This window comes from Mastigoproctus giganteus, chromosome 13 (assembly GCF_048544385.1).
Source record: "Mastigoproctus giganteus isolate SK-2022 chromosome 13, ASM4854438v1, whole genome shotgun sequence".
Lineage (NCBI taxonomy): Eukaryota > Metazoa > Arthropoda > Arachnida > Uropygi > Thelyphonidae > Mastigoproctus > Mastigoproctus giganteus.
Window position 1 is genome coordinate 51,303,013 of NC_143587.1, and position 26,264 is coordinate 51,329,276.

General features: G+C 33.4%; 1 protein-coding gene across 2 annotated transcripts in view; it reads left to right on the forward strand.

The window, feature by feature from the left end:
- mRpS22 (mitochondrial ribosomal protein S22) overlaps positions 1-22,380 on the forward strand; it is a 42,239-nt gene extending 19,859 nt beyond the window's left edge. For both annotated transcript variants that reach the window (XM_090387153.1, XM_090387154.1), the window contains 5 exons: positions 2,077-2,220; positions 3,554-3,637; positions 5,889-6,034; positions 15,355-15,454; positions 22,134-22,380. In XM_090387153.1, coding sequence (XP_090243279.1) covers positions 2,077-2,220; positions 3,554-3,637; positions 5,889-6,034; positions 15,355-15,454; positions 22,134-22,259 — 600 coding nt within the window. In that variant the 3' untranslated portion in view covers positions 22,260-22,380. The remainder of the gene's footprint in view (positions 1-2,076; positions 2,221-3,553; positions 3,638-5,888; positions 6,035-15,354; positions 15,455-22,133) is intronic.
- The last annotated feature ends 3,884 nt before the right edge of the window (positions 22,381-26,264 follow it).

Consider the following 26,264-nt stretch of genomic DNA (forward strand, 5'->3'; position numbering starts at 1 on the left):
GTGAGTGCATTGAACTATTGAGGCTAATTTTAAGAGCATCACTCAACTCAGGAGAGATTCTGTTGGATTGGAAAAGTGCCAGTGTATCTCCAATAAATAAGGGTGTTCTAAGAGTGTAATGGGAAATTACCAACCCATCAGTCTAACTTCAATAGTAGGGAAAATTATGGAGACAATGATCAAGGGTGGAATCCAGGATCATTTACATAGAAATGGAATTCTGAAGGATACACAGCATGGTTTTGTAAAGGGAAAATCATGTTTAACAAATCTGGTTAACTATTTTGACAGGGTCATCCATGAGCTGGATTTAGGGAATAATTTTGACATTGTTTAGATTTCAGCAAAGCATTTGACTCAGTCCCACATGAGCAGTTACTTTATAAGTGGAACAGGTTAGAATCATAGGGAAAATCCTTAGATGAATAGCAGAATGGCTTTGGGGCAGGAGGAAGAGGTTGTGATAAATAGTTATTCCTCAGATTGGGTTAATGTAAGAAGTGGCGTTACCCAAGGATTAGTATTGGAACTGGTTTTTTTTTTTTTTTTTTTTTTTTTGATTTTCTTAAATGGCATTGATTAAGGAATGGATGGCATGATGTCTAAATTTGCAGATGATATAAAGATTGGTAGAATAGTTAATGATCACTGCCAAGCAGAGCTTCTTCAGAGTGACCTAAATAGACTTCAGGGATCATCAGAAAAGTAGCAACTATGCTTTAATTCTGCAAAATATGACGTCTTACTCTTGGGGAACACTAACCCTAAAATAACTTATACACTTGGTGGAGTTGAACTAAAGTCAGTAGTGAAAGAAAGGGATTTGGGAGTTATGATAGAGTCAGACATGACGTTCTTTGAGCATTGTAGAAAGGAAGCAAGGAAGGTCCATGGTGTCCTATTGATTTATTGACCATTTGCTAATAGAGATAAGGACATCATAATCCCATTATATAAGGCTATTGTTAGACCACACTTGGAATACTGTGTTCAAGTATGGAGGCCGCACCTAAAAAAAAAGACATCAAGCTTGAAAGGATCCAAAGACGGGTAATGCACCTGCTGAGATCAGCAAAAGGGCATTCACGTGAGGAAAACACTTTGAATATGTGAGTTGCACAGCTTGGGAACTAGGCACCTTAGAGGAGACTTGATTGATGTATTTAAGGCTCTGAGAGGCAAAAGTAAAGTGAATGAGGACAAAATTTTCACGGTTATGATTCTGGATTGTTTGTTGTTTGTTATTTGGTTTTTAGGAGCATTAGCAACTAAGGCCATATTGCTCCGGGGTTATGCGGTGGTCCGTTCCCTGACCTTTCCGCATCCTCTGTATTTGGTGGTCACGGGCTCGAACCCCGGTCTGATCAAGAAGCATGTGCTATGCACTGCTGTTCCTGCCCACCTGGCTATGGAGGCGCCTATGATTCTGGAACTAGGGGCTATAAATTCAAGTTATGGAGGGATATGTTTAGACTGGATTGCAGGAAGTTTTATTTCAGTCAGCGAGTTAAAAATTACTGGAATAAGTTAGCTACATGGGTGGTAAAGGTAACAGTTTGGGGGAAATTCATAGGTCAGCTAGATAGTTGCCTACTGGAGAAGGGAAGCAAACAGGTTATATATTTCCTTTCTTTTATTAATTATTTTATTTAATTTTTTTATTATTATTATTTTACTCTCTTTTTTTTTTTTTTTTTTTTTGGCTGGTTCAGCATAAGCCTTACAGCATAAGGCTTAATCTTCCTTGCATCATATGGCCATTACTAATACTAATGCTAACATAAGTATCAATTTTATCACTATCTTTTCAATTTAGCTTAATAACAGTGTAGTTTGTCTTAATGGGGGGTCCTTTTTTTTTTCTGATTTGTCTTTTTTTTCTTGATTCGTCAGAACACTTTTCAATCTACTTTGTATATGAATGATGTTGCCATTGAGTTTCTCAGCTGTATTATTAAAATTAAGAAGTATATTAATTTCCTTGAAAGAAATTTTGAGTTATAGTTAAATTATATATAAATAAATTTAAAATGAGTTTGTGTTTCTGTGCAATTTCAATTTATTTGTTAAATTTAGGAACGATTAATAGTGGTTCGAGAACCAAATGGCTTATTGCGTACAGCAACATGGAATGAGAGAAAACGCATGAACCAAATATACAATCCACTTCCTGGAAGACAGTTAAAAACACCACACATGTTTGATCCTGAATGCTTACAGGTTAGTGCTACTTTTGAATATGGTATATCCTTAACACATTGGTGGTTGTAGTAGTATTCTTAAAAAAACTTTATCTGAAATTAATATTGAATGTGGTGTGTATTAACTTCTCTTTCAATTTTTGAATAATATTATCATACAGTGACCACCCTTGTGGCTGATAATTATTGGCCACTATAAACAAGAGATCACCATATAAATTTGACCCCTTAAAGTTACCCAGCAACAGTTTACCCTCGTTGGTCTATGTTAAAAATTAAATCTTTTATAAGTATTTTAGTAGCATAAAATATGAATGCACAAAAGTTAATTTGAAAATGATATTAATTTGAAAAAATAAATTACTATCATAAATTTGTTCACAATCATTAAAATTCTGTGTTTTCTCGTCTCATTATTTTGCTTGTAATATTTGACCAGTGAATGAATAATGCACTACCAGCTACTCCAGTTTATTTTCTCTCTAAATCACTGTCAAATTGTTTGCATTTATATTTTCAAGACACCCAAGCATATTTTCACTTTCTAATCACAAATGTTGATAACTTCTCACCCACAGCACTTGCAGCTAACAAAACACTCTCTTTAGAGAGTTCCCATTTTTACACTTATTATTATTATTATTATTATAAGCTATATGGTGCAAGGAAGACTGAGGCTTATGCTGCACCAGCCAAAAAAAAAAAAAAAATTCCCCAGTTACCCTAAGAGAGAGAGAGAAAAGTAAAAGGGAATCACCAAGAAATTTGTTCTTTTGTTTTCTAGTGCCATCACCCATTCACATTTAAATCCCAAACTTATCAAACAAGCCTTTCTTCTTCTTCTTCATATATTCCCTTTACTGCTGCTGCTGCTGTCTTGAACAACCATACTTGTTATGTTTTCCCAAAATTCAAATCTTACAGAATTTGAAGTCCAATTTCAACAAGTTTATTTTGGCTTTTCATCACTTAGCCCTTCTGATGTGTCAGAGCAATGTTTCTTAACCAGTAGTATGTGAAGTACACCCAGGGGTTATGTGAATAAGAATGAATAAAAAATTTAATGCTTTAATTTATTAAAAGTAAATTTAATACAATTTAATGCTTGTTATAGTTGGGGTCTGTATCTCTTTGGAGTATTATGTTGATTTCTTAGTTCATCCATGAATTTAAGATGTGCTGCAGTGCTGTTTAGAACAATTCTGACTCATTGATTAGTAAAGCAAAAAGAAAAACTATTTTCTTAAAATAGCAGTATGATGCTTAATAAGATTGTATTGACATTTTGTTTCATTAACTGCTACTATCAAATGGTATTTAGAATATCTGATGCATAATTTATTTCATTGCAGAAAGTCTTGGATAGATATGACTATGAATATGTTCTTGATCGTGCATGTGCTCAATTTGAACCTGATGAACCTGATTATATAAAGGTAAATGAACTTTTATTGTTGGTGTTAAAGAATTTCTCTGTTGACTTATAATTTAATATTTTCATACTATCTAATCAGTTAATTTATCACTTCTAAATCATTTTCTCTAAAACAGAATGATTTAACTGGGTTTGATTCCATTTTCCAGACTGGAATGATTTATTCTCTTCAGTGATAGTAGATGAGTCCAAAGGGCTTTACAAGGAATGGCTGGGTTAACCACTCTTGATTGGAAGTGTAGGAGTTTTATAGAATGATTTTTCAGATTTTTCATTCTGCAAAATAAACAATTTACAGATATATACTTGACATTTTCTGGCATTTAGTTGATTAGAGAGAGATAGTACATGGTGACTTATGAGCGTTTAAGGACACTAATACCACATAAGAACAATTTAATTTATTGGCATGCTTATGGAAAAAAAAAATTACAATTTTCTACTGGTCAGAGCAATTAAAATACTAAGATGTGATTGGTCATATTTCTGGATTTCACTATGGAATCCTAAAGAAAAGTGCAATTTCCTACTAGCCATAGTAATGTTAGAGATGTTCAGTATGAGTTCCGTGGATAATTCTTCTAAAATATTCACAAATATTCTTCTAAAATATTCACTTTTCATAAGGTATGCTTATCTTCATTTGTGATAGATTGAAGAAACTAACTTTTGGCTTCATTTGTAGTTGTTGTCATAAGAATTTCTGCACTTTGAGCTGCAGTATGATTAACTTGTTACTAAGCTCCAGTGTTCATTTTTGTGGATTGCATAGGTAAGCCTCTGCCAAATATATTCAACTTTTAAAGTTAGAGAAAGAGAGAGAGAGAGAGAGAGAGAGAGAGAGAGAGAGAGGAAGCATATTCAATAATAATAATAGATTCCATACAACCAGAGTATATCTACCAGGAGCAAAAATTGATGTAATAAAGTTTATCAGTTTGTAATGGCACAAGTGAGTGCATGGTAATACATGTAGTCACTAATGATTTAAAGTTTAAACAAACTGATGAATTGCTTATGAAATATAAGGTCACATTGAAAAACTGCTGCAAGATAGAACAAAATGTTCTTGTGTCTACAGTTCTGCCCAGATATAACAAGGGGGATTTATTTTGACAAAAGCTTTGTGGATTAACTCTAGGCTTGAGGGATTCTGCAAGGTTTATGGGGATAGATTTTTCTCAGCATGGCTGACCTTAGTTGGTAGATGGAATTCACTTAAATAGAGGCAGTGCAAGAGTTTTTGCTAATGCTATTCAGGGTGCATTGTCAAGGAATTGCCAGTTTGGGGGAATAGGGAAGTCAGCACAAGATTGGCTCAGGTCAGTGGCAGGGAAAAAATTACATCTGCACCCTCTCTGAGAATACTTGTGTGTAACCATTAATCACCTTAAACACTGTAAGAGAAAGTGCAATCTTCCCTTAGCAAAAATCAAAGCAAACTCCTTTCAGCAGTCAAAGACTATATGGCATTTAGTTGTAACTTGTAATTATGAGGGTTGTCAAAAGCAATCAAGTTTTTAAATTTATTTGTTTATACGGTAACTAGGACCATTTTAAACAAATTAAATGAATTTGAGCTCTTTATCAGATCATGTAATGCTGATGTATCTGGGCTTACTGAGACTTGATGCCACTCAGCATATGTTAAGAATTTTGTTTCAGTTAATACTGCATGTTAAGGAAAGTTAGGGAAGGATAGAGAGGTAGGAGAGAGTGACGTTTCTGATCAAAAACTGCCTGAAGATAAGAAGAATCTTACCCTGAGTCAGATCAAGATAATGTGGATGTTGATTCAGTATGGTGTGAAATGATTTTCACTAAAGGGAAGATGATAGAAGAAGTATGGTATATGCCAAACAACTCTGAGGAGTATGACAAAAATATCTTTAGGCAATTTGAATGGGTTGGCAAGTACAATTATTTCAGTATGGGAAACTTCAACCTACCTCTTATTGATCAGAATATGTGGACTGGAAATACTTTATATGGTAAAAGGTGTTTGAACAAACTGGATAATTGCTACTTATCCCAGCATGTTTGAGAGTGTACAAGATGCTTTAATATCCTAGATCTAGTTTTCATTAAGGAAACTAACTATATCAAAAACAGTTCATTTAGGCTTAGTTTTCTTTAAACAAAATTAAAACTTAGTTTTCTTTAAACAGAATTAAAACTTAGTTTTCTTTAAACAGAATTAAAACTTAGTTATGATTGAAATAATTCAGTTTTACAATATTTTTGTTGTATAGATTGTACAAAACACCTATGACCATATTGAAAGGAACAAGAAGTTTGATGTGCTGAGATCCACCAGGCATTTTGGACCACTGGCTTTCTATTTAACTGTACAAAAAAACATTGATAACCTTTTGATAGATATGATTCAAAGAGACCTGTAAGTAATCAGTTTTGCAAATATATAGTATTAATTATTAATAAATTTAGATACACTGAGTGGACAGAAATCATGGGATACCTACCTAGTAATGAGTAGGCCCACCTTTTGCCCGGATAAGGGCAGTCACATGGCTAGGCTTTGAGTCCACTAGTTCATGAAAGCATTCCATGGGTATTTCCATCCATCCATGCTTGCTGCACTGCTGTCCATAATTCTGTCGCATTCCTGGGTGGAGGATCCAAAGCTCGAACAGACCTTTCCATGGCATCCCAAAGATGCTCCACAGGGTTCATGTCTGGTAAACAGGGAGGCCATTCCATGGTGGTAAAATCTGTGGAATGCTCTTCGATCCATGTTCTAGTCACCACGGCTCTGTGGGGAGACGCATTGTCCTGCTGGAAGAGTTCATTGCCCTGTGGGCGCACGATGACCATAAAGGGGTGCAGATGGTCTACAATGATGGACATGTAACCTGGACCATTCAGAGATGTGTCTAGACATACCGGAGGTCTCAACATGTCCCAGACCATTACCAACCGTCCACCTGCGTGAACAGTTCCTTATTGATATGACAGGTGCATAGCTTTGTGCGGTTTCTGCCAGATACAAACCCTCCCATCTGTTCAAAATAACTAGAAACGGGACTCATCGGACCGGGAGACCCACCTCCAATCATCCAAGGTCCAGTGCCGATGTTCTTTTGGAGGCATAGAGTCCTGCGTCATGGTGGGTTGCTGGCTCCCATAACCTATTGCAGCTAATGATCGCCTGATGGCCTTGGAGACGTTTCTGGCACCTCCCTCATTGAAGTCGGTGGTGATTTGTGCCATTGTCGCTCTCCGGTTGGCTGAAACAATGTGAGACAGACATCGGCAGCCACATTTATCCATCACCTTTCTCTGCCCACAACACTGTCTGCAATGAGATGTTATTCTGGAAATGGCGTATTCCTGATATATATATATACTCTTGTTATATACTCTTGTTACTGTCGTTACTGTCAAGAGTATATATATATATACTCTTGATATATACTCTTGTTACTGTCGAACGGGAACAGTGCAATTTCTGTACCACCTCCACAATAGAGTGATCCATGTGTCGGGCACCCATTATCATCCCTCTTTCAAAGTCGGTTAACTCATGTTTATCCATACTGGCATTGAATTACAGTCTATGTGAATGCAGTGTACCTGCCAAGCGGTGGGTTCGTACACTAGCAAGAGGGGTGAGAGTGTCGAGTTGTGCAGGAACTAGGTATTCCATGAATTCTGTCCTATCAGTGTACAATATGCACTGACCCTTCTACCAGCTATAGCTTAGTCCAAAAAAAGTAATATTTTAAAATGATTTACCCAGTAATTAAATCTCTTATAGGTATTTTAGTAGCATAAAATATGAATGCACAAAAGTTAATTTGAAAATGATACTAATTTGAAAAAAATAAATTACTATCATAAATTTGTCCACAATCATTAAAATTCTGTGTTTTCTTGTCTCATTATTTTGCTTGTAATATTCAAATAATGAATGAATAATGCACTAACCAGTTACTCCAATTTATTTTCTCTCTAAATCACTGTCAAATTGTCTACATTTATATTTTCAAGACACCCAATCATGAATGTTGGTAACCTCTCACTTGCATATATATACTCTATTTTGTAGTATATGAGATATACTTTTTATTATGCACTTTAAAATTTTATTTTCCAGTGTATGAGCCATTTTTGTATTTGTATACTAGCAAGAGGGGTGAGAGTGTTGAGCTACCAGCCATAACTTAGTCCAAAAAAAGTAATATTTTAAAATGATTCACCCAGTAAAGATTATTAAACAAAGCAGCTTCTCTGTTTTGCAATATATGAGATATACTTTTTATTATGCACTTTAAAATTTTATTTTCCAGTGTACTAGCCACTTTTGTATTGTAAAGAAAAAGTTTCATGCCTTCAAGTTTTATAGCAAACAGGCATACACCTCATGTAATAAACAGGTTCCTCACTTACCATGGTAGTCGTTACTTAAAATATATAAAATGGAACAATGCTAGGCAAAACATGTTTTTTCAAATACTTGCATAATATAAATTGAGATGAATTCCAAGGGGAATTTTTTTGTACTTTTAAAACCTAATACAATAGTTCTTAACATATAAACATATAATATAAATTGAGATGAATTCCAAGGGGAATTTTTTTGTACTTTTAAAACCTAATACAGTAGTTCTTAACAATAGCTGTTTGAAATATGTCAATCTGTACTTGCATGTAACTAGCATATAGCCATCCATGTTATAACCTGTGGTAGCCTTACCATAAGTTAGTATAAATACAACATCAAAATAAGAATAAAATTTACATACATGAAAATAATTAAAAAATCAAACAAACAATGATGTTGTAGACAAAAAATAATTTTTCAAGATTTTAGATATACCCTTACAGCAGTCTGAAAATATATTTCGCTATCTAGAGGCAAAAGATTTAATAGCTTTCTTGTACAATTTAATTGAAATAATAAATCTATTTGTAATATATCCCTCTCTTGGTTGGTAACTCCTTCAGTGACACAGAATTAAAATATCTTTACTGAAGATCGTGATCATTTCTTTATTTCTTACTCAACTGTTAGGTCGATAGGTTAAAATAGGCTTAAAAACTTTAAACTGTACTATAAACTCTGATTTTTCATTTGGTGAATTTTTCTTATACTTGAAATTAATTTAACTGGCTTTCAACACTTCCTGCTTTACTTATTTTATTGTTTGTTTCCTTGTCTAGTCTTCAGTCGACATAAAAGACTGTTCCTAAATACAGAATTATTAACTTGTTTCAATTTTTGATTATTTAGTCTACACTCTAAATTTTTCTCTCGCCTAACTATCATAACTTTTGCTTTTGGATTTTTTAATATTTTTTTTCTCCAATTACAGACTTAACAAATTGATGATATGCAATATGTTTAAAAGCCAACATTGGGTAGCTCTGCTCCTGTTTAGCCTAAGTATAGCAGCCACATGCCAGTATGTGTTCACAACATTAATAGCTAAAAAATATATACAGTAAACTCCCATTACAGCACTTTCAAAGGGACGAGCCCGAAAGCCCATTGTAAACAGAACCTCCCCACTTTATGAGATTGATCATGGGACCAAAGAAAAAAGTGCTAAAAGTAGGATAGCACCATAAATGGAAGTGTTATAACAGGAATTTACAATATATCTGATATGGTTTGCTTTTTTAAGAGAATTTGTTTGTGAAAGAAGGTTAGGTTACTTTGAATTTGTTATGTGCAGTATGACTGTACTGTGGTAGTTAAAGTAAATTTGCCTGGTATGTACCAAAGTTAACTTTGACAAGTTGTGGAACTAAATATTTTGGAATAACCAGCATAGTAGCTAAAACATATATATAAAAAAAAATTATAATAATAAAATAAAGCAAAGAACTGTAAAATACAATTTGTTGCATTTTGTGACAGCATGCATAATTTCCTCACTGCAACATATGACATACATTAATTTGGAAGAAAAGTTTCTTCTTCTAGATAGTGAATAAAGTCTTCAATATTTGGCAATATCCAAAGGGATAGTGCCGTAATACAGTTCTGGAGGAGCATTCTGGTTAAAGCCAGGTCTATTAAGTCTTCAATTTTTCAGTTTTAAAAGTTGGCAGGTATGCATCTTTACTAAAATTTTAAAGAGAATATTTCTAGTTACTTTGTTATATTCCTTTTCAAGATTAGTCTTAATTATAGGTCCTTGTTATGTTCCCATCCCTTATAATTTGTTAGAGTGCATATATTTGATAATGGGAACCTTGTTTTATCTAGAACTTTATTTATTCTTTCCCAAGGTACGTTCAGCAATACACTTGAAGTGAAATTCATCTATAACTGCCACATTCAGCCTTATGAATGTGGGGCACGTCACGCTGAAACTAGTACCTCCAAATTTTTTCTTAGATACTACTGCAGGTATCAGTTTAAACTATGTTACATACTCAGTCTTTAAATACTTAAATTTATTTTTCTATATAATGACCCCTACTTTGTATACATTTTATACACTGTTGAACCCCCTGCACCCCCCATAAAAGTTTCTGCTGGCTTCCAAAAGCCACTTCTTGATGGCTGCAATCACCACATAAAGGCCATTCTTCATAGGGCCAAACAGGTGAAAGTCTGATGGTGCAAGACAAGGGCTGTATGGTGAGATGTGTTAGAACAGTCTGCCAAATTCTGCAGTAGCCTTCCATATTAGGATGCTTGTATGGAATCTGGCATTGTCATGCTGAAGGAGAAATTTCCTTTACTTTTCCATCCTCACTCTTGCAATTTGTCCCTTCAGCTTTTTCAGCCTCTTCATATAATGAGCAGAATGGATTGTATTCCCTTTCCAGGAAATCCATATGGAAAACCCCACCCTTGTTCCAAGAAGAAAAAAAAAAAAAAAAAAAAAAAAAAAAACCAGAACAAATAATTTTTCCAACAGATATGGCTGAGTTTTAAATTTCTTCTTATCAGTGAATCCTTGTGATGCTACTTCATAGACTGTTGGTTTGACTCCAGTTCATAGTAGGCTGCCCAAGTGCCATCTTCAGTGACAGTGCGGGTCAAAAAAATTGTCTCTTACTGTTCCAGAAAATCTGCGCAAGCCTACAGTCTCTGGTCTTTGTGTTTTGGCATTAACATTCATAGAACCCACCTGGCACGGTATTCTGTATCCCAGATTGTCCGTCCAGAATTGTTTTCAATACATCAACGCCTGTTCCCAGCTTCACACATTATAACCTGAGTCTTAATGCATTGGTCTTCATGAATCAGTTTATCCGTATTGTTCTCATTTCCCCATTCTTGCAGTGTAATAAAATCTGGAAATTGTGTGGTAGTGCACCTATTGGAGGAATGAATGGGCAGTATGGTGGACATAAAAAAAAAAAAAATCCTCTAGTAATGGCAACAAAATAAATACACCGGAACATTTTGAGACAATTTTACTTATTCTGAGATTAATAATTATGGCTGTCACCTCTGAAACCTTCAGTGTATCAGTTAAACGTAATATGAGTACTTAACACATTATAATACATTTAATGGAAGTTCAAATAAGATAAACAAGTGTTAACCTTCACAATGATGAAGTCTTTATGATTAATATCAGAACCTTTTTCACTTCTGGGTCTTCACCTGCAAATATATTTGGTCCTTTATACATTTTCATGAACACTTCTTTAAATTTACTCCTATATTGTTCAATATGGTTCCCTGATAAAAAATTTTTTTTGTAAAAATGTGCTTACTACTTCTCAGACTTTAACAAAGAAATAACTTTTACTTTCACTGCTTCCTTGAAAGTCCAAAAGTAGTGCAAGTCTACTTTATGCTCTACAAGCACTCTATATAAGTCTACTTTACTTAGTAGACTTGCAATCTTATGAAAAAAATCAAGTCTACTAAGTAGACTTGCAAACAATATGAAAAATCAAACAGCCATATGGTGAATAGAACATTTTTCTTTTGAAGTAGGCTTCTTTAACAGAACAAATTTTACCTTTCAGCAGTTTGTGCAAAATTCAGAATAATAAATAACAACTTGCATTTAACCAGACATATTTATGCAATTTCTTGGTTGTTAGTCTCCACAAATACCAGACATACAATTACAACAATATCCTCAGACTTTGTTTAGAATCAGCTGATTCACTGCAATTTTTTTTTTTTCTCTACCTTTTTCTGTATTATTGTCATTAAGCTACTTATGTTCATTAACAACAGCCCTACTAATGTATAGTGGAACAATAGGGAAAAGAATTATTGTTGCTGAGATATGTCTATATATTTATATGAAGAAGTAAGAGTCTTGTGAAATGTATATCTGATTATATTACTTGTGCAGTGAGTGAACAACAGTTAATATTATAACTTAAAGATAGAAAAGACTATAATGATAGCTGTAACTGCTAAAACAACTTACTTATTAGCAAACAGACAGCTATTTAAATAGTATAATACATCATTATAATGAAGATAATATTTTCCATAATTCATTCAATAATGGGAAAAGCAGTATTCTTTCATAGGTGCACTGAATAGAAAAGATTATAAACTGATTCTTCAAGAATCAGTTTATAATGAAGCAAGGAGTACAAACAAAAGAAAATGTTAAAATATCTCAAACTTTACAACAGATAACTTTTGAGAGTCTCTGCCATCTTTGAAATGATGGTGCCACCCAAACTTTGTGTACGGCACATTGCCAAGTCTCCATAAGCTATTTTAAGAAGATCAAATATTTAATTTATAGTTTTCTGATTTTAAAGTAAAAATACAGTCAGTCCTCATATAGCACGATAGTTGTGTTCCTAGAAATCCTCGTGCAATGCAAAATCGTGCACTATAAATAACAGGCCCTGTGGGAAAAATAGGGTTAGGTGCCGACCACCCAAGATTGAACACAAATTTGTAACCAAAACATTACCAAACACAATAAATAATCGTAATAAAATACGTATTTTATTATGACTATTATGTAATAAAATATTGCTACTGCTTTTGCTTCTATCGTAAGCAAACTTGTTTTTTTGTTTGATTTTCTTCCAAACAGATGACAGCCGTTCCATCTCTTCCAATTCTTTGTGTCTTGATCTAATGGATTTTAATTACACTTTGAGTTGTTCCTGCTATGAAAGTTGTTTTTATTTTCTCTGCATTCTTTCTAATTCTCGGCGTTGCCTCATTTAGGCCAGTAGCACATACAATATCCCATTGATCTTCATTTCGCTCAAAGTGTTTCAAAATTTCATATTTTTTCTCTATCAACAGAGGCGGACTGGCCATAAACCTTACCGGGGAAACCCTGGTGGACCGGAGGCCAGAAGAGAATGGAGGCCGGTGTGATTTTGGCCATAAATGCTAGTATGAGGCCACTACAAATTTTTCCGGGTAAGAACGGGTAAGAATTTTTGACCCAATCCGCCTCTGTCTATCGATACTGCTTTTCTTTTTCTCTCTGAATCTGTAGTGTCTTCACCAGGATGCTTCCTTTTCACACCTTTTAAGTATTTTACTCATTTTTAGGGAATAAAGCACAATTACAAAATGAGGAGGCACGCTTGATACACATAAACAAAGCTGTGCGCGTGTAGCAACTGAATAAACACCATAAAGGCAGAGACACACTAACACCTCACTAGCTCACATTTTACTAAAGCACATTTCTGGGGGGGTTTACTACCATAAAACAATAAAAACAATTTCCAGCTGCGTTTCTGCTAGTGGAATCTGTTATAAACTGGTAGTAAACTCAATCTAATTGCATTTGCAATAATACTGATAGCTGGAATTGTGTGGGTTTTTACATTATTATGGCGAAAAGTGTTTCCCCTTCACTGATATAAAAAACATAAATACATTTTCAGAATCTTCTCTTCATTGCTATCGTGTTGCATTCAGTTGGGGTGATTCCGCATTCGACTGCCATTTCTTGTAAACACAAAGGCGAATCGTGCATAAGCGAATTCAGTTCGTGTTATATACGATATCATTCCCCTATTTATAAATCGTGTATGATCGAATTCATGTAGTGTAAACACGTGTTATATGAGGACTGACTGTATACATCTTTGTTATCGGCTGACAATTACAAACTGCAATAAGTGACTTAAGCTTACTGCATAGAAGTAAGAATGGGACATGTCTAAACATGCAATGACCATAATCCAGATACTTTTTAAACAGATTGTATTCTAAATGCAGTCTCGCCATCATTTTATACAGAGGGAGATTGACTCTCTCTCTCTCTCAAACCCCCTAAGTTCTTTCATTCTGAACTAATTTTAACTGTTGTCCTCCAACTTTTGGATCACTGTTCCCCAGAAAAACCTTACATTTAGAGGCATTAAACTTCATTCATTCTTATATGGATGGTGACATCTAGGGATGAAACAACAACAACAAAAAAAATGACTGATAGCAATAAAGATCATTCTCACAGATATCATAGCTTGACAACTTGCTTTAGCTTGCTCCTCTTGATGTATTTGTATATATTATACTTAAAAATGTTTGAACATTTTTAAGTATAATATATGAAAATTGTGCGCTGAATGGATGGCAGACATTGGGCTAATATCAACATGCAAGATTAGAAAACATTCATAAAAATTTTATGCAACTGGATCATACAATTCCTGGAACATGATATCAATGGATTTTAGAGGAAGTTGTAGTTTATTTCTTGATATCAGTCAATTTGTGTCCAGTTGCAATATTATTTTTTGAAATATTCATCTTGAAGTGTTCAAGGAAACTGTACCTGGTGTTGTATTGCCTCTTCAGTTCATTCTGACTGGGTGGTGGATATGGATCTCTGGTGCACTTTACTATACAAATAATTTTGACAAGGTAAAAGACAATGTCAGTAGTTGTTGTGTTTTTTGGTTTTTAGGAGCATTAGCAACTAAGGCCATATTGCTCCGGGATATGCGGTGGTCATTCCCTGACCTTTCCGCATCCTCTGTATTTGGTGGTGACGGGCTCGAACCCCGGTCTAATCAAGAAGCATGTGATACGCACTACTGCTTCTTCCCACCTGGCTACGGAGGCACCTATGTCAGTAGTTTGGATGAAGTGGATTCATATTAATATTTTCAGCAGTTTGGGTGAAGAGGATGTATCTACAGTATGCATCGTAAACGACTATTTTTTTTTTTTGTTTTTTTTAATCCCCTGTAATAGTATTTTCTGCATATAATGATATTTTTACATATTAACCTTCATTGTGAAATAAACTTATAAATGCTTTTTCTGGAGTTTGGAGCCAATTTTTAATTAATACTTTGCCTATTTCCTACCTTTTTTAATCGATTTATAGTGCCTGAACATCTGGGATTCAATTATCACTGATCATTTAAAATAAATAAATAAAATGAGAAATATGCATAAATTACCATGCCATAAGTATTTAAAATTTGGAGGAAAAATTTAAATATCAGTAGAAATTCCTGCTGTTATTTAAATTTATATATTCCTGCTCATCTGCTTATATTGCAAAAAATAACATATGATGAATTAAATTTGATGAGACTACTTGAGCTAGAAGAACAAAATTTAATGGGTTGGATGCTCTGTTAACATAAGATGATATTTGAACTCTGTGGGGGAGGGACCAGTTTTATTTACATTTAATAAAATGTAAATAAAACTGGCTCCCTCTTTCATTAACATTTGTAAAGAAAGTTAAATGTATTATTTTTGTTTGCAAATTTCATGTAAGATTCCTTATCACTTTTTTTTTTTATTCATAATTTATGCAGAATTCATGATGGAGCCAGTCTCATTACATTATACCACATTATCCATCCTGACAGTAAATCTGCACATATTGAGGTATCTGATGAGATTTCTAAAATAAAGGTAAGAATTATTTTATTACACATATGATAATATCTAGTTTATAGCTTATAAATATGAATAAATCCTCTTCCCCCCCACTAATATTCTCACTTGTGACTGGCCTGTCTTAAGAAAACTAGGCTAGTAACAAAATGAAAGAGATCAATAAAAGAAACAGAACAAAAATAAAAATGAGATCAATAAAAGAAACATTAGAAACAAAAATGAAAATGAGATCAATAAAAGAAACTTTAAACCTGCCTTAAGAAAGATAGGTTTAATGTTTCTTTCATTGATTAGAACAAAGATTACATAGAACATGAAATTTTCATGAGGTTATGGTGTTATAGAAATTTCTGATTTTTACTTAAATTGAATTTTTTTTTTGCATTTATAAAAGTTTCTGAGCTGCTTCTATATGAACATCGGTTTTCCATTGCTTCCTATTATTTTTCAAAATAAATTATATTATGCTTAGATTAGATGAATGTGCATTAAATATCTGTTAGCTAAACAATATATTATCAACATACACAAACAGAAGTCATGGATCAGTAGACATTTCATTAACATTTAATAATGGAGGTGTTAATATTATGTTGGCTTGGCTACACCTGTCAAAATGTGATGCTTGTAAGCAGCATATTCCCTTGATGTAGATCTTAATTATTGCAACTTTATTATATTAATTATATTTATAAATTATTAATATTATACATTTTATCAAATCCAAAGTAGGCAGTTAATCAAAGTCAGGATTTTTTATACCATTCTAGGTAGTGACATAATATTAATAAGTATTGATTGATATGTGCCCATAAGTGATTTACATGCATTTGGTAGTTTACAGCTTAAAATCATTTGGCTAGCAATAATGAAGGAAAATGAAATTAAAAATAGCTTTTTTTGCATATTAATCATTATTTTATGCACGTGAATCATTAAAACAGCATGAAAAATCCTGATATAAATAATAATGGGGTCACTTTCTTTTTCTGGACAACCCTGTTTATGTAATCTGGATTTGACTATTAAAAAAAAAGTAACACAAGCATAGGTGAATCTTGCGGACTGTCAACTACAACAATGTTGTTCAACCTTTTTTGGCTGTCCAGGCACCTTTTATATATTTTTATGTTGGAGGGTGTCACCAAAAAAGGAAAAAACCATATTAATTATTCACCAAAATTAAGCACCTGCACACGTTTTCAATTCTTTCTGCATTATTTTCAGTTTCATATAATCATCTGTAAAGTAAAATTTGCAGTTTTTCATGCAGAAATGTTCAACTTTGGAGAAGTGAAATTCATTAAGTGAATTTCAGCTGACTGTTTTATGAATTTGTTTATGCAATATGCAAATTTTAAGTTGCTTGAGTTTTATTAATTTCAAAAAGTGAACATTATTTTCATGATTTACACGGCAAAACATCACACCATTGTACCACTTATAAGAATTTCTGCAATTGCAACGTAATTGTAAAGAGGTGCTACCTGCACAAAGCAAAAAATTAAAAAACATATTCCTAAAAAAATGTTTTTCATTAGTTAATACAAAAAATAAAATGCCAGGATTTACATTATTTTAACAGTAAAAGGGAAAGAGAAATTTTAAATGTTAACACATTACTTTTATTTCAGAATGATTAATTTTTGATGCTTACACCCAAGAAGTTCCTCCAAGCACATCTGCAGAAAAGGTGGTTGCTGGTTTGTGGATGATGTATGATCTTATTGAGGATACCATGGTGCCTGAGTACCATGTTGGAGAGCTCTGAACTACAGTATTGTGAACATACATGAAATGCCATTGTTGAGGGAGGGGATATAATCCACTGATTGTAGCTTGTACTTCAAGTGCCATGTCACATTCCCTTTCTAGCAACATTCTGTGCATCAATTTATCTGTTTAAGTGTGATTTATATCCCTCCCATCCCATCCTCCAGTGCAATATTAACTGAAATATGCTATATATATAGTTATATATATATTAACTGAAATATGCTATATATATATATATAGTGCTATATATTATAGGTGATCATCATGGAATGGATGCAAAATGCTGATTCTGCAGTGACATTATTTCATTGTTCTTATTTTTATTATTTACAGTTGGATGAAATAGTTCATGAAGAATAGGATAAATAACTTGTGCAGCTGGCACACATAAGCCCAAGAAAGTCCCAACTGTGTTTGTCCATCTTCTGATTGTTAAATTTTTTTTTTTAAGTTGATTGTCCAAACAGCGTCATCATTAAGGGCAACAAGATTAGTGAATGGAACAAAGGGGTGCTCTTACGAAGAAAGGCTTAAGTTTTGCAAATTACAGTGTCTGGAGACTAGGCACCAGTGAGGTGATCTGATAGAGGTGTATAAAGCCTTGAATGGTTTGAGCATGCTCAATGCTGATGGGATTCTTCCTCTTGCTCAGAATAATCACCTGAGAGGGCATAAATTCAAATTGAGGAAGGACAGATGTAGGATAGACATGAGGAAATTTGTCTTTAGCCAGCAGGTGGTTGGTTGGTGGAACAGACTTCCATCCCTTGTTGTGGAAGTTGATAGCCTAAATAAGTTTAAGGCTCAGCTGGACAGGTATTTCGAATGAACAGAGGGGTGAAGTGGAAGTGGTTATTTTTTATTTATTTTTTAAAATTTTTTATTTATTTTTATTTTATTTTTTTTTTTTTGGCTGATGCTGCATAAGCTTGCTTTCTTGCATCAAATGCCTCTACTAATGCTAATTAACTGCAGCACAGTTTTGAAGACACCATCGCCATCAATTTCCCAACATAAGGTATCCTGGATGCTCTGTTTTTATTAATGTTCACTTATGGCTTCAAGAAATGGGATCTTCATCAGTAGACTGGCATTATCCAAAGGGCCAGTGAACAAGGTCAAGAAAATATTCTGCATGTAGTTGCTAATGGTTAATTAAGCAGAACTCAAAGAATCTGCAGACATTTCTTTTGTTTCATTATATTTACCTTTTATGAGGTGTCTGCAGTTTGCCTGTAGAATATCTTTCCTTAGTATTTTTTCTTGAATACAAGTAACAGTGCCATTACCGCTGAATTCTGTGGTGTATTTCCTGTGGTGAGGTTAGATACTCTCGAATTTTCTATTTTATTCTTTCCTTTTAATTTCAGTTGTTAATTGTGCACTTTTTCCTTGCAATTATAATGCTTGCTGTAGTTTCAACAAGTATTTCAATGGTTCACATAGTAGAAAAGTGATTAATTTTAATTTGTTATGTGTAAATACCATGTGTTTTCTTATTTTTGATGTAATTTTGACATCAGCTAATTAGATTTTGGTAAAGCTTTTGTTATAGTTACACATGAATTATTGAAGAACATTACTGTGGATAAAGGATGATTAAATGGTAGGGGACAGAGAATACAGGTAGTTCTTGACTTTACGAGTTAATTCGTTCCTAGCGCACGCTCATAAAGCGAAAACTCGTAAAGTGGGAATTTATTTCCAATAGACATAAGGTTACGTTCTCAACGTACATTAGGGGTTACGTTCTCAACAATGAAATTAGTTAGCTAATTAGTTTGTTTAAACAATGATTGATTTATCGAAAGAAATGAAAACGTAGCCTGTAAAATCAAGCAAATTATAGTAATAGAGAAATTATTTATGACTTACAAATGTTAAAGAATGTTTATTCTTCACCATCATCATCAACTAAATGCACACTCGTTGGTTACTCATTATTGGCTTGGCACTTGTTGGTTTGTTGCACAAGGAGTCGTCTTCTTCAGAAATGTTTCAAGAGGTGTTTGTTTCCAAGATAATCTTCTCTTTTAATTATAAATTTCACGATTGTGTGCATAAGCATTTTTTAATGGCACACACAAATTGCAACTAACACAATTCGCTTGGAGTAACAAGTTTACGAAGTTTTAAAAAAAAGGAATGAAGAGAAGATTCTGAAAATTTGTTTTCATATGATTGAAGATTTCAGTAAAGGGGAAACACATTTCACCATAATAACATAAAAAAAGCACACAACTGCAGCTATCGGTATTTTTGAAAATGCAAGAAGATTGAGTTTACTACCTGTTTATAATTGCTTGCAGTAACAGAAAAGCCCAATAAATTGAAAAGTGCAAATTGTTTTTATTATTTTATGGTAGTGACATCCAGAAATGTGCTTTAGAAAAATATCACAAAGGCGGTTAAAATTGATTTTTAACGGAACATATGATAACGATGAAAGTGTAGTGCATTTTAATGATTTGAATTGGTAACTAATACAATTTAGACCTTTTATATGGCCTTAAGGTCACGAGCATGACCTTAAAAATGACATTTTAGAGAGATAAATAGCTTAGTTATACAACGAAAATTTCAACCCCTGAAATCTTGAAATGAATTACCAAAAACAATGTGCTGTTGGATTCACATTACAATATTTTAACAATACGATAGTGTCTCTGGAACTGATTAATATCGTAAAGCAGGGTACACTGTATTGTATAGCTATGCAAGTGGTTTGGAATGCCGTATTTATGAATGTTTAATATTCATTTTTTGCAATTAATGTTCATATTTTCGATTTTGCTGATACTTGGGGAAAAAAACTTGTAAACAAACCCAGGAACTCGTAAAGCAAGAACTGCCTGTATTTTAAATGACCACCGCTCTTCATGTCACAAATGGGGTGTCACAAGGTTTGGTACTGCTTTTCCCCCTTCCGTATTTCTAATTGATGATATTGATGTAAGTGTTTCAAGTTCTATGTCCAAGCATTGTTGATAATGCAGAGGTTGGCAGACTAGTTTATGACAATAATCACAATATGTTACTTCATCAAGAACTTCAATATTGCATATAGGCTTTCCAACAGGATCACATCTTTCCTAAACCTCAGTTTAGGAAAGATGTGATCTTTTACACAAGAGGGACATAAATTTAAATTGATAGGAAATAATTTTAGAATAGATGTCTGAAAATTTTACTTTAATCAAAGTAAAATTGACTGTTGGAATAAATTCCTGTTATTGCTGAGGTTGGAAGTTTATCCAAATTTAAAGCAGAAATGAAAACTTAAGAGTAATAGGCAAATGAGGTAAGAGAAGGTGACACTGATTATGTAGTGACATAAGCTTGCTTCCTTGTATCATCTTGCCAGTACTGATACTAAATGATTATATTTTTACTTGTATACATTTTTACAATTAGAGCAACTGGGGTAAGAGAGTGGATTGTAGACTCAGAATGAGTTACTTCAGCTTTCTGTTTTGGATGTGACTGCATTCCATAGTAGTTGAACCATCTGCAAAGACCAGTTACTCATCAGTGTGAAGCTTGCATATGGGTCAAAGAGCAATATCAAACACTTGGCAAGTTTTTTTGCCAAAAAAAAAAAAAAAAAAAAAAAAAAATCAAAATCATCCTAATGAGGTTATGAACTTTATGAAGATTGTAAAAAGTTCATAATATTACATTTCATAATGAAATACAATTAATTAAATGAAAGATTTGTGTTGAGTGCTTCCTGTTTAACTAACAGAATTTCAGGAGAAGCTTTGACTCAACAAGAAAGCATTTTTAGGCCTATACTCACAAGTTTTCTTTATATCAATTAAGTCAATTATAATCAATCAATTACCTTTATTACCAAGGTACAGCAGGAAAGTTCTGAATCATCTTGTATTCCTTCACTTCAAAGGCATTACTATTTTGAATTTTAAGAAATGTGCAGCATCTTATTATTTCTATATTTTATATTTATTTAGGTTGAGCACCACAAGTTCAGACTATATATATAAACCTCTTATCTGGGAGTTCCTAAACTTATTTCTCTTTCCATATTGAGTTCATTAATAAAGGTAATAATAATATATTGATTGATGCATGATCAAAATAACATCACCCATATGATTTCTTGTCAGGGCAACTACAGTCCCAAATACATTGGTAGCATCATGATAAGATTTGGTCCATCTAGCATTTCTGAAATCCCATATGTATTATTACAAAATAAGTTTGCCTTCTAATTACAGTAGCTGAGATGTCTTTGCAAGGACAAAATTCCATGCAAGAGAGAGAGACAATCTCCTAATAAAATAAAATATAATAAATAAAAAGTATTATTCTCTTAAAACTGATTAGTCTGAACTGTTAAACTTTCAAGCAGCAAGTCACTTATGAACTGTTAGTGATAAACTTTTATGCTACAAAAATTTTTGTTATAAAATGTGCATTCCAGTGGCCCATCCCCAATTTGAGGTTAACTAATGTTTTGACACTATACAATGTCTCTCTACATTCCTTTGTCAACTGAAGATACAGTGATAGTTGAGGTTCAGCTCTTGGCAGTGAATTTTTATTTAAATTTTTGTATTTTCTTGATTTTATTTGATAAATTAGGGTAATTGATGATGCGTTTTTGTTATTTTAATGAGTAGTCTTTATTTTCAATATTAATTAACTTTTATGGATTATTTTCATTCACTTTCTGTTACATTTAAAACAATTCATAACAGAAGTTTAGAAATGTCTAGCTAAGCTGTAATATTTTATTATTATCATTTCTGTATGAATATTTAGTTAATATTAAGTAGGTGGAGCAAATGCTATTTATGTAAAGATAATAAATTCCTTTGAAATTTCATTGATTTTATCATCCTTTGTGCACTTTAATATATTGAATTTTAATCACTGTAATATTTATTGATTGCAGGCATACATAGAAACTGATTCTTTAAAGCACAGCCGGCTTGAATTAGTCATCCAAACATATGAAGAGTTGCAGAGGAAAAAGCAGGAAGTAGAAGAGGGAGTAAAACAAGCCCACGGTGTTGTGTAAAATTTTATTAAAATTACAAAAATCACAAATCTGAGATAAAAAATAAAAAACTGAGAAGAGAATGATGATTACAGCAATTTCTCATCAAACTTGTGCAGTGAAAAATAGTTTGAAAAAGAAAAAAAAACTTAAAAAAAGAAAAATTGTGGAAAATACAAATGGATAGATTATATTTAAAAACATAAAATCACCTTGTGGGTGGAACAGTGATTATAATTACCATCCTTTCACACCATGGCTGAGTTATTGCATCTCAGGTGAGGATTGCATGGCTTTTTCATCTGGCAAATAGCAAATGGACTGAAGACATGTAGTTACATACACAATATAATTGAAGCTTTATTTATATTCTTGGTTGCTTTGACATTTACACGCACGCACACACACACAGTAAAACGTACATTAAGTCCCACCTTGGGAGATGACTGAAAATGTAGTGCTTAAGATAGGACAACCTATTAAACAACAATGTTTAATAAAGGGTGTATGTGCAGACTTTGATTCAAAATAAAATAAACTGCTTAAAATATTAAATTATTTAAGAATAAAACTTGGTTTGTAATTTTAGTTTATCAAGGTTTTCTATTCAGTTACTTCTGTTCTTTCTTTTAAAAAATTATAATGCAGCATTTTTAACAGTATTGTATACTAAACTGTAAAGAAAGCAGTAAGCATAATGAATAAGCTCATGGAAACCAAAACCTGCAGGAAAAGGTAATCATGTGATATTGCCTCATTGATTTTACATGCATATATGTGAGGGTTTAATTAAATAACTTTAACTGTTCCTTGTTGGAAATTTACTGTAGATTGTTTCCTCTACAAACACTGCCTCATTGGGAAGCATATTTTTGCTATAATAATTTAACAGTCTCAACAGTACACGCTATTGCTGTTTAATATTTAAAAATTTTTTTTTTTTTTTTTTGCAACTGTGTAATATTATATTTAACATTAAAAATTTAATGGTAAATATAATATTATTGTAGTTATTATCTGGTATCAAAATAGTAAAGCTTTAAAGATGTGCAGAATTCAATCTATTTAAATAAAAAAAAAAAAGCTTCTTCAGTACAAGTGAGATTAACACTTGGGAATTGAACAATTCCTGCTGCTTACATTAGACAAATCAGTGCTTGACAGTAAGGTGCTTATAAGTGGGATTTAACGTGTAACCAGTAAAACTCTATCACTTAACAGAGGATGGTGTTTAACAAAAGGGCTGCTTAAAGCACATATCACTATGCCTGCAAATGCATAGAGTACTTTTTGACTTGGCACATTATGGCCTAAACTGTTTATGCACCATAAAAAATCAAATGATCAATCAACCAGCCACACATGTACTTGTAGTATGCAAATGCTGTGACCTTTAATTCTTTGCAATAAAAGGATCTCATGTGTAATCATGTAAAAAATTATGCAGTTTCCTTGCTTAGTTGATTTAAGATACCTGCACCTGTAAATAAGTATAGTGGTTTTTCCAGAATTTTAGAAATTTGTCTTTTGTTATATGTGTTTGTCATATATGTTGCCCACAACATATACAAGCTGGACTGTTATGAGAAGTATGCAACTCACACACTTAGGCTGAGCTAAGTCGATGTCTTGCTATTTCTTTTAGTATAATGATTCTGTGTTCTTATAGATTTTTAAATAAAATTCAGAATATTAAATTTCTATAAATACTGAGTGTTAATTTAGTCTGTAATGGAAGTTCATTACTCAGGCAATACATAAATGAAACTTCTCTGCATCATTTTTACAATACTGATATTATACTTTTAGGCAAAATCAAAGTATTATAATTTAAAGATCATAATATTTTTTAAATCCAAATTGTGCATAAAAGCAAAAAAAAAAAAAAAAAAAACTTGGCTTCAAATGTCATCAAGTTTAAAATATATAGACTTCTCTTTATGCTGCAGAGCTGTATGAGAGTTTCTTATTAATGTGTTAAAAAGGAAAAAACATACAGGAAATTAGTTTCCTGTCTGTGGTAGTAACCACTGTGGGTGTGTAGTATATCAACAGATAAAACATACAAACTAAAATAAGCTATAATCCAAAGTGGTGGGGGAAGGATATGAAATTAGACATGATAAAAATTTTGTTTTTGAGCATTAGCATTAGCAAAGGCACATGATGCAAGAAAGCAAGCTTATATAACATCAGCCAAAAAAAACAGTTCTGCCTTGAATCTATTTAAGCTATCAACTTCTACAATGACAGATGGAAGTTTGTTCCAACAATCAACCACCCACTGGCTAAAGGCAAACTTCTGCACATCTATCCTACAACCGTCTTTCCTCAATTTGAATTTATGCCCTCTCAAGCGATTATTCTGAGCAAGAGGAAGGATCTCATCCATATTGAGCATGCTCAAACCATTCAAGGCTTTATACACCTCAATCAGATCACCTCGCAGGTGCCTAGTCTCCAGACACTGTAATTTGCAAAACTTAAGGTTTTCTTTGTAAGAACAACCCATTGTTCCATTCGCTGATCATGTTGCCCTTCTCTGTACTCGTTCCAACAGCTCTACATCCTTCTTAAAATGAGGCCTCCAGACCTGTATACAGTACTCGAGGGGTGGCCTAACCATTACCTTATACAAGGGAATAATCACCTCCTTATCCTGCTAGAAAAATTCCTGTATATCATTGACAAGACACCACGAGCTACTCTTACAGACCGTCTGCACTGCTCAGAAAACTTCATATCTGCCTGCACAATTACCCCCAGGTCCTTTTCAGTCTCAACCACTGTCAGTGTGGTACCACAGAGTTGATATGTTACACTGGGATTACAGCTTCCCATATGTAGTACTTTACATTTGTCAATGTTAAACTTCATTTGCCACCTCTCAGCCCATCTGCTCAACTTTTGTAGATCATGTTGCAGCAGCATACTGTCATTAACAATCCTGCCAACCTTCATATCGTCTGCAAACTTGGACATTAAGCCTGATATACCATCATCAATATCATTTAAAAATACAGAAAACAACAATGGACCCACCACTGAACCCTGAGGGACTCCACTAATAACATTAGTCCACGAAGAGCAGTGTCCATTGATTACCACTCTCTGTCTTCTCCCACTTAACCATCCCTTTATCCATAGAGCAATTTGCCTCCAATGCCACACTGCTCCAATTTTTGCAGAAGTCTTCCAGGTGCAATCAAAGGCCTTTCTAAGATATATGATATCAAAGTTATTCTTTGCATCCAGTTCCTTTGTGACTATATCATAGTATCCAATCAAATTTGTCAGACAAGACTTCCCCTTAACAAACCCATGCTGTGTCCAAGCTATAACTGAGGTCTTGTCTGGATGATCCTGCAATGCTTCTTTAACCAGTGCTTCCATTAATTTCCCTGGAACAGAAGTTAAACTAACAGGTCTGTAATTACCTGTGTCTCCTTTTGATCCTCCTTTGTGGATTGGGTCACATTTGCACATCTCCAGTGCATGGGTACCTCCCCTGAGTCCAGGGAAGCTCTCATAATTATACCTAAGGGTTTACTTACTTCCTTTGCCACCTCCTTTAATATAACTGGATAGATTCCATCCACCCAGGTGCCTTTCTTGTGTTTATCTTCAACAATTTCTCCTCCACTTTACTCAGTTATTACAAGATTATCTAACTTACTGCCAGAGTTGAATACACCTCTGGCATTCCCCTCCCTGAATAACTCCTCATGTGTGAATGTAGATGCAAAATATTCATTTAGTTTGTTAGCTACCTGAGCAGGATTATCAACAGTTGAACCATCGATATCAAGTGGACCAATCTGATTCATCCCCTTCCTTCTAGAGTTTACATAAGTAAAGAACTCTTTGCATCCTTTGCCAAAGATTTTTCATAATCTGCTTTCGCCTCCCTAACCTCCTTTGTAACTTGGTTACAGACCAGCTTATATCTATCACAGGCTTCTGTAATCACATGTTAATTTATATGTATCCCATGCATTTTTCTTCTCTGTTACATGTCTAATTAGT